The following is a 16,635-nucleotide window of genomic DNA, read 5'->3' as shown; positions in this document are numbered from 1 at the left end:
TCTGTGCCGACCATCAACCACCCATTTATACTAATCCTACACTAATCCCATATTCCTACCACATCCCCACCTGTCCCTATATTTCCCTACCACCTACCTATACTAGGGTCAATTTATAATGGCCAATTTACCTATCAACCTGCAAGTCTTTTGGCTTGTGGGAGGAAACCGGAGCACCCGGAGAAAATCCACGCAGACACAGGGAGAACTTGCAAACTCCACACAGGCAGTACCCAGAATTGAACCTGGGTCGCTGGAGCTGTGAGGCTGCGGTGTTAACCACTGTGCCGCCCTGATTCTGTGATTCACCAAGACCCTGTATAATTGCAGCAAGACATCTCTGCTCCTGTACTGAAATGCTCTTGCTATGAAGGCCAACATACCATTATCCTTTTTTTTCCCCCTGATTGCCATTGACTCCAGTTTTGCTAGGGCTCCTTGATGCCATACTCGGTCAAATGCTGCCTTGATGTCAAGGGCAGTCACTCTCACCGCACCTCTTGAGTTCAGCTTTTTTGTCCATGTTTGAACCAAGGCTGTGACGAGGTCTGGACCTGAGTGGCCCTGACGGAACCCAAACTGAGCGTCATTGAGCACGATATTGCTCAGCAAGTGCCGCGATAGCACTATCGACGACACCTTCCATCACTTTACTGATGATTGAAAGTAGACTGATGAGGCGGTAATTGGCTGGGTTGGACTTGTCCTGCTTTTTGTCTACAGGACACAGCTGGGCAATTTTCCATTTTGCCGGGTAGAAGTTTTGTAGCGATACTGGAATAGTTTGGCAAGTTCTGGAGTGCAGGTCTTCAGTACTATTGCCGGAATATTGTCAGGACCTATAGCCTTCGCAGTATCCTGTGCCTTCAGTCGTTTCTTGATATCATGCAGAGTGAATCGAATTGGCTGAAGTCTGGTATCTGTGATGCTGGGGACTTCAAGAGAAGGCCGAGATGGATCATCAACTCGGCACTTCTGGCTGTAGATTGTTGCAAATGCTTCAGCCTTATCTTTTGTACTGATGTGCTGGGCACCCCGTTCATTGTGGATGGGGATATTTGTGGAGCCACCTCCTCCTGTTAGTTGTTTAATAGGCCATGATGATTCACGGCTGGATGTGGCAGGACTGCACAGCTTAGATCTGATCCGTTGGTTATGGGATCGCTTAGCTCTGTCTATCACATGCTGCTTACACTGTTCAGCATGCAAGTTGTCCTGGGTTGTACCTTCACCAGGTTGACACCTCATTTTGAGGTGTGCCTGGTGCTGCTCCTGACATGCCCTCCTGCACTCTTCATTGAACCAGGGTTGGTCTCCTGGCTTGATGGTAATGGTAGAGTGGGGGATATGCCGGGCCATGAGGTTACAGATTGCGGTTGAGTACAATTCTGCTGCTGCTGATGGCCCACAGCGCCTCATGGATGCCCAGTTTTGCATTGCTAGATCTGTTCTAAATCTATCCCACTTAGCACAGTGCTAGTGCCACACAAAACGATGGAGGGTATCCTCAATGTGATTGACTTTGTCTCCACAAGGACTTTGTCTCCACAAGGACGGTGTGGTGGTCACTCCTACCAGTACAGTCATGGACAGAAGCATCTGCGCAGGCAGATTGGTGAGGACAAGGTGAAGTAGGTTTTTCCCTGTTGGTTCCCTCACCACCTGCCGCAGACCCAGTCTAGCAGCTATGTCCTTTACGACTCGGCCAGCTCAGTCAGTAGTAGTGCTTACGAGGCACTCTTGGTGATGGACATTGAAGTCTTCCACCCAGAGTGCAGTCTGCGCCCTTGCCACCCTCTGTGCTTCCTCCAAGTGGTGTTCAACATGGTGTTCATCAGCTGAGGGAGGGCGGTAGGTGGTAATCAGCTGGAGGTTCCCTTGCCCATGTTTGACCTGATGCCATGAGACGTCATGGGGTCCAGAGTCAATGTTGAAGACTCCCAGGGCAACTCCCTCCCGACTGTATACCACTGTACTGCAACCTCTGCTGGGTCTGTCCTGCTGGTGGGACAGGACATACCCAGGGATAGCCATGCTGGGACATTGTCTGTAAGGTATAAGAACAAAGAACAAAGAAAATTACAGCACAGAAACAGGCCCTTCGGCCCTCCAAGCCTACGCCGATCCAAGTCCTCTATCTAAACCTGTCGCCTATTTTCTAATGGTCTGTATCTCTTTACTTCCTGCCCGTTCATGTATCTGTCTAGATACTTCTGAAAAGAAGCTATCGTGCCCGCGTCTACCACCTCCACTGGCAATGCGTTCCAGGCACCCACCACCCTCTGCGTAAATAACTTTCCACGCATATCCCCCCTAAACTTTTCCCCTTTCACTTTGAACTCGTGTCCCCTAGTAATTGAATCCCCCACTCTGGGAAAAAGCTTCTTGCTGTCCACCCTGTCTATACCTCATGATTTTGTACACCTCAATCAGGTCCCGCCTCAACCTCCGTCTTTCTAATGAAAATAATCCTAATCTACTCAACCTCTCTTCATAGCTAGCGCCCTCCATACCAGGCAACATCCTGGTGAACCTCCTCTGCACCCTCTCCAAAGCATCCACATCCTTTTGGTAATGTGGCGACCAGAACTGCACGCAGTATTCCGAATGTGGCCGAACCAAAGTCCTATACAACTGTAACATGACCTGCCAACTCTTGTACTCAATACCCCGTCCGATGAAGGAAAGCATGCCGTATGCCTTCTTGACCACTCTATTGACCTGCATTGCCACCTTCAGGGAACAATGGATCTGAACACCCAAATCTCTCTGTACATCAATTTTCCCCAGGACTTTTCCATTTACTGTATAGTTCACTCTTGAATTGGATCTTCCAAAATGCATCACCTCGCATTTGCCCTGATTGAACTCCATCTGCCACTTCTCTGCCCAACTCTCCAATCTATCTATATTCTGCTGTATTCTCTGACAGTCCCCTTCACTATCTGCTACTCCACCAATCTTAGTGTCGTCTGCAAACTTGCTAATCAGACCACCTATACTTTCCTCCAAATCATTTATGTATATCACAAACAACAATGGTCCCAGCACGGATATCTGTGGAACACCACTGGTCACACGTCTCCATTTTGAGAAACTCCCTTCCACTGCTACTCTCTGTCTCCTGTTGCCCAGCCAGTTCTTTATCCATCTAGCTAGTACACCTTGGACCCCATGCGACTTCACTTTCTCCATCAGCCTACCATGGGGAACCTTATCAAACGCCTTACTGAAGTCCATGTATACGGCATCTACAGCCCTTCCCTCATCAATCAACTTTGTCACTTCCTCAAAGAATTCTATTAAGTTGGTAAGACATGACCTTCCCTGCACAAAACCATGTTGCCTATCACTGATAAGCCCATGATTCCATGAGGTTGACAATGTCCTGCTGTTTCTTGACTCGCCTGTGGGACAGCTCTCCCAACTTTGCTCTAAGCCCCCAGATGTTTGTCAGGAGGACTTCGTGGGTTGGATGTGGCTGGGTTTCCCATTGTCGTTTCCAGTGCCTCGGTCGATGTGGGGTGGTCCGTCCGGTTTCGTTCTGTTTTATTGCCTTCTTAGAGGTTAGTTACAACTGAGTGGCTTGCTGGGCCATTTCAGAGGGCATGTAAGATTTAACCACATTGCTGTGGATCTGGAGTCACATGACGGCCAGACCAGGTAAGGACGGCAGATTTCCTTCCCTAAAGGACGTTCGTGAACCAGATGGGTTTTTACAACAATCGACAATGGTTTCATGGCCATCGTTAGACTGGCTTTTTTTTGTCTGTCATAAGCAAACTTTTTCTTGTTCATCTTTCTCTGCTATTACAGAGACTTGGTTGAGGGAAGGGCAGGAGTGGCAGCTCAATGTAACAGGCTTTAGAAGCTTCAGGCGGGATAGAGGGGGATGGAAAAGGGGTGGAGGAGTTGCATTTACTGGTTAAGGAGAATATCACAGCTGTACTGCGGGAGGACACCTCAGAGAGGTCATGCAGCGAGGCAATATGGGTGGAGCTCAGGAATAGGAAGGGTGCAGTCACGATGTTGGGGGTTTACTACAGGCCTCCCAACAGCCAGCGGGAGGTAGAGGACCAGATATGTAGACAGATTTTGGAAAGATGTAAAGGTAACAGGGTTGTAGTGGTGGATGATTTTAACTTCCCCAATATTGACTGGGACTCACTTAGTGCTAGGGGCTTGGATGGGGCAGAATTTGTGAGGAGCATCCAGGAGGGCGGCACAGTGGTGCAGTGGTTAGCACCGCAGCCTCACAGCTCCAGGGACCCGGGTTCAATTCTGGGTACTGCCTGTGTGGAGTTTGCAAGTTCTCCCTGTGTCTGCGTGGGTTTCCTCCGGGTGCCGGTTTCCTCCCACAAGCCAAAGACTTGCAGGTTGATAGGTTAATTGGCCATTATAAATTGCCCCTCGTATAGGTAGGTGGTAGGGAAATATAGGGACAGGTGGGGATGTGGTAGGAATGTGGGATTAGTGTCGGATTAGTATAAATGGGTGGTTGATGGTCGGCACAGACTCGGTGGGCCGAAGGGCCTGTTTCAGTGCTGTATCTCTAAACTAAACTAAACTGAGGGCTTCTTGAAACAGTATGTAGATAGTCCAACTAGGGATGGGGCCGTACTGGACCTGGTATTGGGGAATGAGCCCGGCCAGGTGGTCGAAGTTTCAGTGGGGGAGCATTTCGGGATCAGTGACCATAATTCCATAAGTTTTAAGGTACTTGTGGATAAGGATGAGTAGTCCTCGGGTGAAGGTGCTAAATTGGGGGAAGGCTAATTATAACAATATTAGGCAGGAACTGAAGAATTTAGATTGGGGGCGGCTGTTTGAGGGGAAATCAACATCTGACATGTGGGAGTCTTTCAAATGTCAGCTGATTAGAATCCAGGACCAGCATGTTCCTGTGAGGAAGAAAGACAAGTTTGGCAAGTTTCGGGAAGCTTGGATAACACGGGATATTGTGAGCCCAGTCAAAAACAAAAAGGAAGCATTTGTAAGGGCTGGAAGGCTAGGAACAGATGAAGCACTTGAGGAATATAAAGACAGTAGGAAGGAACTTAAGCAAGGAGTTAGGAGAGCTAAAAGGGGTCATGAAAGGTCATTGGCAAACAGAATTAAGGAAAATCCCAAGGCTTTTTATACATATATAAAGAGCAAGAGGGTAACCAGGGAAAGGGTTGGCCCACTCAAGGACAGAGATGGGAATCTATGTGTGGAGCCAGAGGAAGTGGGTGAGGTGCTAAATGAGTACTTTGCATCAGTATTCACCAAGGAGAAGGACTTGGTGGATGATGAGCCTAGGGGAGGGAGTGCAGATAGTCTCAGTCATCTCATTATCAAAAAGGAGGAGGTGTTGGGTGTCTTGCAAAGCATTAAAGTAGATAAGTCCCCAGGGCCTGATGGGATCTACCCTAGAATACTGAGGGGGGCAAGGGAGGAAATTGCTGGGGCCTTGACAGAAATCTTTGCATCCTCATTGGCTACAGGTGAGGTCCCAGAGGACTGGAGAATAGCCAATGTTGTTCCTTTGTTTAAGAAGGGTGGTAAGGATAATCCAGGAAATTATAGGCCGGTGAGCCTTACGTCAATGGTAGGGAAACTATTAGAGAGGATTATTCGGGACAGGATTTACTCCCATTTGGAAAGAAACGAACTTATTAGTGAGAGGCAGCATGGTTTTGTGAAGGGGAGGTCGTGTCTTAGTAATTTGATTAAGTTTTTTGAGGAAGTGACGAAGATGATTGATGAGGGAAGGGCGGTGGATGTTGTCTATATGGACTTTAGTAAAGCCTTTGACAAGGTCCCGCATGGCAGACTGGTGCAAAAGGTGAAGTCGCACAGGATCAGAGGTGAGCTGGCAAGATGGATACAGAATTGGCTCAGTCACAGAAGACAGAGGGTAGCAGTGGAGGGTGCTTTTCTGAATGGAGGGATATGACTAGTGGTGTTCCGCAGGGATCAGTGCTGGGACCTTTGCTGTTTGTAGTATATATAAATGATTTGGAGGAAAATGTAGCTGGTCTGATTAGTAAGTTTGCGGACGACACAAAGGTTGGTGGAGTTGCGGATAGTGATGAGAATTGTCAGAGGATACAGCAGGATATTGATCGGTTGGAGACTTGGGTGGAGAAATGGCAGATGGAGTTTAATCCGGACAAATGTGAGGTAATGCATTTTGGAAGGTCTAATGCAGGTGGGAAGTATACAGTAAATGGCAGAACCCTTAGGAGTATTGACACGCAGAGAGATCTGGGCGTACAGGTCCACAGGTCACTGAAAGTGGCAACGCAGGTGGATAAGGTAGTCAAGAAGGCATACGGCATGCTTGCCTTCATCGGTCGGGGCATAGAGTATAAAAATTAGCAAGTCATGTTGCAGCTGTACAGAACCTCAGTTAGGCCACACTTAGAATATTGCGTGCAATTCTGGTCGCCGCACTACCAGAAGGACGTGGAGGCTTTGGAGAGGGTACAGAGGAGGTTTACCAGGATGTTGCCTGGTCTGGAGGGCATTAGCTATGAGGAGAGGTTGGAAAAACTCGGATTGTTTTCACTGGAACGACGGAGGTGGAGGGGCGACATGATAGAGGTTTACAAAGTTATGAGCGGCATGGGCAGAGTGGATAGTCAGAAGCTTTTTCCCAGGGTGGAAGAGTCAGTTACTAGGGGACATAGGTTTAAGGTGAGAGGGGCAAAGTTTGGAGGGGGTGTGCGAGGCAAGTTCTTTACACAGAGGGTGGTGAGTGCCTGGAACTTGCTGCCAGGGGAGGTGGTGGAAGCAGATGCGATAGCGACGTTTAAGAGACATCTTGACAACTACATGAATAGGAAGGGAATAGAGGGATATGGGCCCCAGCAGGCTTGGAGGGCCGAATGGCCTGTTCCTGTGCTGTCCTGTTCTTTGTTCTTTATCTCTATCTCTTTTGTCATCCAGGGATCTCTGGATTTGTTTGCACTTCCTTTCCCGTTGAGGAAACATACCTTGATTGTGCCTGAACTGTCTCCTCTTTAATTGTTCAGTTACTGTTTTTCCTGCCAACCTTTGATTCCAGCTTCATTCTTACCCCTTTGAAGTTGGCTTTCCCAGAATTAATTATTCTTACTCTAGCTTGTTCTTTGTCCTTTCCCATAGCGTACCGTACCCCAGTTTTATATAGCGACAGACCTGTACCCCATAGCAGCGTTGTATCTTGTATCGATATATAGAGCAGTGAGTAATATTGGGATTTGTCAGCACTTTACGTTTTGAGATTGAAGAAGTCTTGGTCCGGCCTGCTGGTCTTCTGCGAGCAGATTCCTGGCAGCACATGCCTGAGCTTGTGTCCAGTTTGACTCCTCTCCCCTTCCCTCCCCACCTTTTTCTCTCTCTGGTCATTAACCATTGTTGTGTTTTGTTTGCAGACTCCGCACTCAAGCAGTAGCAAAATGAGTGGTGAGACGGGCGCTGGGAAGCCCCTGAAGGTGGGATCACGTGTGGAAGTGATCGGGAAGGGGCACCGTGGCACTGTTGCATATGTGGGTGCCACTATGTTTGCCTCTGGGAAGTGGGTTGGAGTGATTCTGGATGACGCCAAGGGCAAAAATGATGGTACAGTTCAAGGCAAGCGGTACTTCACCTGCGAGGACAGTCATGGCATCTTTGTACGGCAATCGCAGGTACTGGGTTTCTTGGTCCTGGGCTGGGCGCAGGTTGGGGTCGCTGGGGTAACTCGGTGTGGGGACTAGGGATGAAGTTAAGGGGGTTGAGCTTTGGAGGTTGGGCCGGTTTGAGTGGGAGGGGACATGCTTGGAGTGGGTGGGTGGGTTCTTGTTGTTTGTGGAGTTCTGATTGGGGTGGCCTGATGTTTGGGGAGTTGGGTTGGTGGGTGGGGTGACTTCCTGCTTGGGGGGAAATCTCTGGGCGGTCTTGGTGATGGGGAGTTGGGTTTGGGGAAGGTGTGGTGTTTGGACGAGTGGTTAGAATTTGCGCACAGGGTGGTTCGATTTGCAACATGGAGGTGAGGTACCATGAGTAATGTTTCTGCTTATTCTCTTTCAGATTCAGATTGTAGATGATGCTGACACCACTTCCCCTGAAACCCCTCAGGAACCGTCTTCCTCAAAGGTTCCCAAACGAGGTAGGAGACCCTGTCTCTTGGGGAAGGACAGGTTTATTATTTTCTGTGGTTAAATATGCTGTCAACCATCAACGTCTAGCTCCATGGATCAGCTGAGGGATCAGAGGAGATCCAAGAGCTGTGGACTGAACATGCATGGAGACACAGAAATTGGAGGGAGCTGGCGATGATTGGTGGGGAGAGATTCATTTGGGTCTGAAAACATAGACATTACAATAGAGAAACAGGCATTTGGGGTGATCCAGTCTGTCAGGATTTACCCTCCACTTGGGCAAAAAGTCGAAGTTACATTTGCCTACCTTGACCTCATTCCCTGCTCCTTCAATCCTCCAATCTAATCTGCAAATGTTGAATTCAGTTCATTCTCCACCACGAACCCTGGAAGTGAATCCCACTGCTCCTAGTTTCTCGAGATTTAGTTTATTCTTTCATGGGTTGTGGGTGTTGCTGGCACGGTCAGCATTTATTGCCCATCCCTAATTGCCCTTGAGAATGTGGTGGTGAGCTGCCTCCTTGCACCACTGCAGTCTGTGTGGTGTAGGTACACCCACAATGTGGTTAGGAAAGGAGTTCCAGGATTTTGACCCAGCGACAGTGAAGAAACTGCAATGTCGAAACAGAGAGAGAGAGAGAGCAAACAGCAGAAAGTTTAAAAGAAGAGCAGCAGAGAGCGAGAGAGACCAACCAGTAGGAAGTTTAACAGCAGCGACAGAGAGAGAGACCAGCGAGGGGTTTAACAGAGCAGCGACAGGGAGAGCGAGACCACCGAGGAGTTTAACAGAGCAGCGACAGAGAGAGCGAGACCAGCGAGGAGTTTAACAGAGCAGCGACAGGGAGAGCGAGACCAGCGAGGAGTTTAACAGAGCAGCGACAGAGAGAGAAGGACCTGCGAGGAGTTTAACAGAGCAGTGACAGGGATACCGAGACCAGCGAGGAGTTTAACAGAGCAGCGACAGAGAGAGCGAGACCAGCGAAGAGTTTAACAGAGCAGCGACAGGGAGAGCGAGACCAACGAGGAGTTTAACAGAGCAGCGACAGAGAGAGCGAGACCTGCGAGGAGTTTAACAGAGCAGTGACAGGGATACCGAGACCAGCGAGGAGTTTAACAGAGCAGCGACAGAGAGAGCGAGACCAGCGAGGAGTTTAACAGAGCAGCGACAGGGAGAGCGAGACCAGCGATGAGTTTAACAGAGCAGCGACAGGGAGACCGAGACCAGCGAGGAGTTTAACAGAGCAGCGACAGAGAAAGACCAGTGCGAAGTTTAACAGAGCAGCGACAGAGAGAGCGAGACCAGCGTGAAGTTTAACAAAGCAGCGACAGAGAGAGCGAGACCAGCGCGAAGTTTAACAGAGCAGCGACAGGGAAAGCGAGACCAGTGAGGAGTTTAACAGAGCAGCGACAGAGGGAGCGAGACCAGCGAGGAGTTTAACAGAGCAGCGACAGGGAGAGCGAGACCAGCGAGGAGTTTAACAGAGCACTGACAAAGAGAGCGACACCAGCGAGGAGTTCAACAGAGCAGCGACAGAGAAAGACCAGCGAGGAGTGCAACAGAGCAGCGACAGAGAGAGCGAGACCAGCGAGGAGTTTAACAGAGCTGCGACAGGGAGAGCGAGACCAGCAAGGGGTTTAACAGAGCAGCGACATGGAGAGCGAGACCAGTGGCGAGTTTAACAGAGCAGCGACAGAGAGAGCAAGACCAGCGAGGAGTTTAACAGAGCAGCGACAGAGAAAGACCAGCGAGGAGTTTAACAGAGCAGCGACAGAGAGAGCGAGACCAGCGTGAAGCTTAACAGAGCAGCGACAGAGAGAGCGAGACCAGCGCGAAGTTTAACAGAGCAGCGACAGGGAAAGCGAGACCTGCGAGGAGTTTAACAGAGCAGCGACAGGGAGAGCGACACCAGCGTGAAGTTTAACAGAGCAGCAACAGAGAGAGCGAGACCAGCGAGGAGTTTAACAGAGCAGCGACAGAGAGAGCGAGACCAGCGAGGAGTTTAACAGAGCAGCGACAGGGAAAGCGAGACCTGCGAGGAGTTTAACAGAGCAGCGACAGGGAGAGCGACACCAGCGTGAAGTTTAACAGAGCAGCGACAGAGAGCGAGACCAGCAAGGAGTTTAACAGAGCAGCGACAGAGAGAGCGAGTCCAGCGAGGAGTTTAACAGAGCAGCGACAGAGAGCGAGACCAGCAAGGAGTTTAACAGAGCAGCGACAGAGATAGCGAGACCAGCGAGGAGTTTAACAGAACAGCGACAGAGAGACCGAGACCAGCGAGGAATTTAACAGAGCAGCGACAGAGAGACCGAGACCAGCGAGGAGTTTAACAGAGCAGCGACAGAGAGACCGAGACCAGCGAGGAGTTTAACAGAGCAGCGACAGAGAGAGTGAGACCAGCGAGGAGTTTAGCAGAGCAGCGACAGAGAGACCGAGACCAGCGAGGAGTTTAACAGAGCAGCGACAGGGAAACCGTGACCAGCGGGGAGTTTAACAGAGCAGCGACAGAGATAGCGAGACCAGCGAGGAGTTTAACAGAGCAGCGACAGAGAGAGCGAGACCTGCGAGGAGTTTAACAGAGCAGCGACAGGGAGAGCGAGACCAGCGAGGAGTTTAACAGAGCAGCGACAGGGAGACCGTGACCAGCGGGGAGTTTAACAGAGCAGTGACAGAGAGAGCGAGACCAGCGCGAAGTTTAACAGAGCAGCGACAGGGAAAGCGAGACCAGCGAGGAGTTCAACAGAGCAGCGACAGAGAGAGTGAGAGCAGCGCGAAGTTTAACAGAGCAGCGACAGAGAGAGCGAGACCAGCGAGGAGTTTAACAGAGCAGCGACAGAGAGAGCGAGACCTGCGAGGAGTTTAACAGAGCAGCGACAGGGAGAGCGAGACCAGCGAGGAGTTTAACAGAGCACTGACAAAGAGCGCGAGACCAGCGAGGAGTTCAACAGAGCAGCGACAGAGAAAGACTAGCGAGGAGTTTAACAGAGCAGCGACAGAGAGAGCGAGACCAACGAGGAGTTTAACAGAGCAGCGACAGAGAGAGCGAGACCAGCGAGCAGTTCAACAGAGCATCGACAGAGAGAGCGAGACCAGCATGAAGTTTAACAGAGCAGCGACAGGGAGAGCGAGACCAGCGCGAAGTTTAACAGAGCTGCGACAGAGAGAGCGAGACCAGCGAGGAGTTTAACAGAGCAGCGACAGAGAAAGACTAGCGAGGAGTTTAACAGAGCAGCGACAGAGAGCGAGACCAGCGAGGAGTGTAACAGAGCAGCGACAGAGAGAGCGAGAAATGCGAGGAGTTTCACAGAGCAGCGACAGAGAGAGCGAGACCAGCGAGGAGTTTAACAGAGCATCGACAGAGAAAGACCAGTGAAAAGTGCAACAGAGCAGCGACAGAGAGAGCGAGACCAGCGAGGAGTTTAACAGAGCAGCGACAGGGAGAGCGAGACCAGCAATGGGTTTAACAGAGCAGCGACAGGGAGAGCGAGTCCAGCGGCGAGTTTAACAGAGCAGCGACAGAGAGAGCGAGACCAGCGAGGAGTTTAACAGAGCAGCGACAGAGAGAGACCAGCGTGAAGCTCAACAGAGCAGCGACAGAGAGAGCGAGACCAGCGTGAAGCTTAACAGAGCAGCGACAGAGAGAGCGAGACCAGCGAGGAGTTTAACAGAGCAGCGACAGGGAAAGCGAGAACTGCGAGGAGTTTAACAGAGCAGCGACAGGGAGAGCGACATCAGCGTGAAGTTTAACAGAGCAGCAACAGAGAGAGCGAGACCAGCCAGGAGTTTAACAGAGCAGCGAAAGAGAGCGAGACCAGCGAGGAGTTTAACAGAGCAGCGACAGAGAGCGAGACCAGCAAAGATTTTAACAGAGCAGCGACAGAGAGAGCGAGACCAGCGAGGAGTTTAACAGAGCAGTGACAGAGAGAGCGAGACCAGCGAGGAGTTTAACAGAGCAGCGACAGAGATAGCGAGACCAGCGAGGAGTTTAACAGAACAGCGACAGAGAGACCGAGAACAGCGACAGAGAGACCGAGCCCAGCAAGGAGTTTAACAGAGCAGCGACAGAGACCGAGACCAGCGAGGAGTTTAACAGAGCAGCGACAGAGAGAGCGAGACCAGCGAGGAGTTTAACAGAGCAGCGACAGGGAGAGCGAGACCAGCGAGGAGTTTAACAGAGCAGCGACAGAGAGCGAGACCTGTGAGGAGTTTAACAGAGCAGCGACAGAGAGAGCGAGACCAGCGAGGAGTTTAACAGAGCAGCGACAGAGAGCGAGACCAGTGGGGAGTTTCACAGAGCAGCGACAGAGAGAGCGAGACCAGCGAGTAGTTTAACAGAGCAGCGACACGGAGACCGAGACCAGCGAGGGGTTTAACAGAGCAGCGACAGGGAGACTGAGACCAGCGAGGAGTTTAACAGAGCAGCGACAGGGAGTGCAAGACCAGCGAGGAGTTTAACAGAGCAGCGACAGAGAGACCGAGACCAGCGAGGAGTTTAACAGAGCAGCGACAGAGGGAGCGAGACCAGCGAGGAGTTTAACAGAGCAGCGACAGGGAGAGCGAGACCAGCGAGGAGTTTAACAGAGCACTGACAAAGAGAGCGACACCAGCGAGGAGTTCAACAGAGCAGCGACAGAGAGAGCGAGACCAGTGAGGAGTTTAACAGAGCTGCGACAGGGAGAGCGAGACCAGCAAGGGATTTAACAGAGCAGCGACAGGGAGAGCGAGACCAGCGGCGAGTTTAACAGAGCAGCGACAGAGAGAGCGAGACCAGCGAGGAGTTTAACAGAGCAGCGACAGAGAGCGAGACCAGCAAGGAGTTTAACAGAGCAGCGACAGAGAGAGCGAGACCAGCAAGGAGTTTAACAGAGCAGCGACAGAGATAGCGACAGAGAGACCGAGAACAGCGACAGAGAGACCGAGCCCAGCGAGGAGTTTAACAGAGCAGCGACAGGGAGAGCGAGACCAGCGAGGAGTTTAACAGAACAGCGACAGAGAGAGCGAGACCAGCGAGGAGTTTAACAGAGCAGCGACAGAGAGCGAGACCAGTGGGGAGTTTCACAGAGCAGCGACAGAGAGAGCGAGACCAGCGAGTAGTTTAACAGAGCAGCGACACGGAGACCGAGACCAGCGAGGGGTTTAACAGAGCAGCGACAGGGAGACTGAGACCAGCGAGGAGTTTAACAGAGCAGCGACAGGGAGTGCAAGACCAGCGAGGAGTTTAACAGAGCAGCGACAGAGAGACCGAGACCAGCGAGGAGTTTAACAGAGCAGCGACAGAGGGAGCGAGACCAGCGAGGAGTTTAACAGAGCAGCGACAGGGAGAGCGAGACCAGCGAGGAGTTTAACAGAGCACTGACAAAGAGAGCGACACCAGCGAGGAGTTCAACAGAGCAGCGACAGAGAGAGCGAGACCAGTGAGGAGTTTAACAGAGCTGCGACAGGGAGAGCGAGACCAGCAAGGGATTTAACAGAGCAGCGACAGGGAGAGCGAGACCAGCGGCGAGTTTAACAGAGCAGCGACAGAGAGAGCGAGACCAGCGAGGAGTTTAACAGAGCAGCGACAGAGAGCGAGACCAGCAAGGAGTTTAACAGAGCAGCGACAGAGAGAGCGAGACCAGCAAGGAGTTTAACAGAGCAGCGACAGAGATAGCGACAGAGAGACCGAGAACAGCGACAGAGAGACCGAGCCCAGCGAGGAGTTTAACAGAGCAGCGACAGGGAGAGCGAGACCAGCGAGGAGTTTAACAGAACAGCGACAGAGAGCGAGACCTGTGAGGAGTTTAACAGAGCAGCGACAGAGAGAGCGAGACCAGCGAGGAGTTTAACAGAGCAGCGACAGGGAGAGCGAGACCAGCGAGGAGTTTAACAGACAACTGACAAAGAGCGCGAGACCAGCGAGGAGTTCAACAGAGCAGCGACAGAGAAAGACTAGCGAGGAGTTTAACAGAGCAGCGACAGAGAGAGCGAGACCAACGAGGAGTTTAACAGAGCAGCGACAGAGAGAGCGAGACCAGCGAGCAGTTCAACAGAGCATCGACAGAGAGAGCGAGACCAGCATGAAGTTTAACAGAGCAGCGACAGGGAGAGCGAGACCAGCGCGAAGTTTAACAGAGCTGCGACAGAGAGAGCGAGACCAGCGAGGAGTTTAACAGAGCAGCGACAGAGAAAGACTAGCGAGGAGTTTAACAGAGCAGCGACAGAGAGCGAGACCAGCGAGGAGTTTAACAGAGCAGCGACAGAGAGAGCGAGAAATGCGAGGAGTTTCACAGAGCAGCGACAGAGAGAGCGAGACCAGCGAGGAATTTAACAGAGCATCGACAGAGAAAGACCAGTGAAAAGTGCAACAGAGCAGCGACAGAGATAGCGAGACCAGCGAGGAGTTTAACAGAGCAGCGACAGGGAGAGCGAGACCAGCAATGGGTTTAACAGAGCAGCGACAGGGAGAGCGAGACCAGCGGCGAGTTTAACAGAGCAGCGACAGAGAGAGCGAGACCAGCGAGGAGTTTAACAGAACAGCGACAGAGAAAGACCAGCGAGGAGTTTAACAGAGCAGCGACAGAGAGAGCGAGACCAGCGTGAAGCTCAACAGAGCAGCGACAGAGAGAGCGAGACCAGCGTGAAGCTTAACAGAGCAGCGACAGAGAGAGCGAGACCAGCGAGGAGTTTAACAGAGCAGCGACAGGGAAAGCGAGAACTGCGAGGAGTTTAACAGAGCAGCGACAGGGAGAGCGACATCAGCGTGAAGTTTAACAGGGCAGCAACAGAGAGAGCGAGACCAGCCAGGAGTTTAACAGAGCAGCGACAGAGAGCGAGACCAGCGAGGAGTTTAACAGAGCAGCGACAGAGAGCGAGACCAGCAAAGATTTTAACAGAGCAGCGACAGAGAGAGCGAGACCAGCGAGGAGTTTAACAGAGCAGTGACAGAGAGAGCGAGACCAGCGAGGAGTTTAACAGAGCAGCGACAGAGATAGCGAGACCAGCGAGGAGTTTAACAGAACAGCGACAGAGAGACTGAGAACAGCGACAGAGAAACCGAGCCCAGCAAGGAGTTTAACAGAGCAGCGACAGAGACCGAGACCAGCGAGGAGTTTAACAGAGCAGCGACAGAGAGAGCGAGACCAGCGAGGAGTTTAACAGAGCAGCGACAGGGAGAGCGAGACCAGCGAGGAGTTTAACAGAGCAGCGACAGAGAGAGCGAGACCTGTGAGGAGTTTAACAGAGCAGCGACAGAGAGAGCGAGACCAGCGAGGAGTTTAACAGAGCAGCGACAGAGAGCGAGACCAGTGGGGAGTTTCACAGAGCAGCGACAGAGAGAGCGAGACCAGCGAGTAGTTTAACAGAGCAGCGACAGGGAGACCGAGACCAGCGAGGGGTTTAACAGAGCAGCGACAGGGAGACTGAGACCAGCGAGGAGTTTAACAGAGCAGCGACAGAGAGACCGAGACCAGCGAGGAGTTTAACAGAGCAGCGACAGAGGGAGCGAGACCAGCGAGGAGTTTAACAGAGCAGCGACAGGGAGAGCGAGACCAGCGAGGAGTTTAACAGAGCACTGACAAAGAGAGCGACACCAGCGAGGAGTTCAACAGAGCAGCGACAGAGAGAGCGAGACCTGCGAGGAGTTTAACAGAGCAGCAACAGAGAGAGCGAGACCAGCCAGGAGTTTAACAGAGCAGCGACAGAGAGCGAGACCAGCGAGGAGTTTAACAGAGCAGCGACAGAGAGCGAGACCAGCGAGGAGTTTAACAGAGCAGCGACAGAGAGCGAGACCAGCAAGGAGTTTAACAGAGCAGCGACAGAGAGAGCGAGACCAGCGAGGAGTTTAACAGAGCAGCGACAGAGATAGCGAGACCAGCGAGGAGTTTAACAGAACAGCGACAGAGAGACCGAGAACAGCGACAGAGAGACCGAGCCCAGCGAGGAGTTTAACAGAGCAGCGACAGGGAGAGCGAGACCAGCGAGGAGTTTAACAGAACAGCGACAGAGAGCGAGACCTGTGAGGAGTTTAACAGAGCAGCGACAGAGAGAGCGAGACCAGCGAGGAGTTTAACAGAGCAGCGACAGAGAGCGAGACCAGTGGGGAGTTTCACAGAGCAGCGACAGAGAGAGCGAGACCAGCGAGTAGTTTAACAGAGCAGCGACAGGGAGACCGAGACCAGCGAGGGGTTTAACAGAGCAGCGACAGGGAGACTGAGGCCAGCAAGGAGTTTAACAGAGCAGCGACAGCGAGACTGAGACCAGCGAGGAGTTTAACAGAGCAGCGACAGGGAGTGCCAGACCAGCGAGGAGTTTAACAGAGCAGCGACAGAGAGACCGAGACCAGCGAGGAGTTTAACAAAGCAGCGACAGGGAGACCGAGACCAGCAAGGAGTTTAACAGAGCAGCGACAGGGAGAGCGACACCAGCGTGAAGTTTAACAGAGCAGCGACAGGGAGAGCGACACCAGCGTGAAGTTTAACAGAGCAGCGACAGAGAGAGCGAGACCAGCGAGGAGTTTAGCAGAGCAGCGACAGAGGGAGCGAGACCAGCGAG

At 51.9% G+C, this 16,635-nt stretch overlaps 1 protein-coding gene across 3 annotated transcripts in view; it reads left to right on the top strand.

The window, feature by feature from the left end:
- Window positions 1–16,635, top strand: part of LOC137365475 (dynactin subunit 1-like) — a 336,296-nt gene that overhangs the window by 82,999 nt on the left and 236,662 nt on the right. For all 3 annotated transcript variants that reach the window (XM_068028030.1, XM_068027981.1, XM_068027938.1), the window contains exons 2-3: window positions 7,401–7,655; window positions 8,038–8,116. In XM_068028030.1, coding sequence (XP_067884131.1) covers window positions 7,425–7,655; window positions 8,038–8,116 — 310 coding nt within the window. In that variant the 5' untranslated portion in view covers window positions 7,401–7,424. The remainder of the gene's footprint in view (window positions 1–7,400; window positions 7,656–8,037; window positions 8,117–16,635) is intronic.

Source organism: Heterodontus francisci, chromosome 1 (assembly GCF_036365525.1).
Source record: "Heterodontus francisci isolate sHetFra1 chromosome 1, sHetFra1.hap1, whole genome shotgun sequence".
NCBI classification, from domain to species: Eukaryota; Metazoa; Chordata; class Chondrichthyes; order Heterodontiformes; family Heterodontidae; genus Heterodontus; species Heterodontus francisci.
This window is presented reverse-complemented; position numbering and strand designations above follow the sequence as displayed.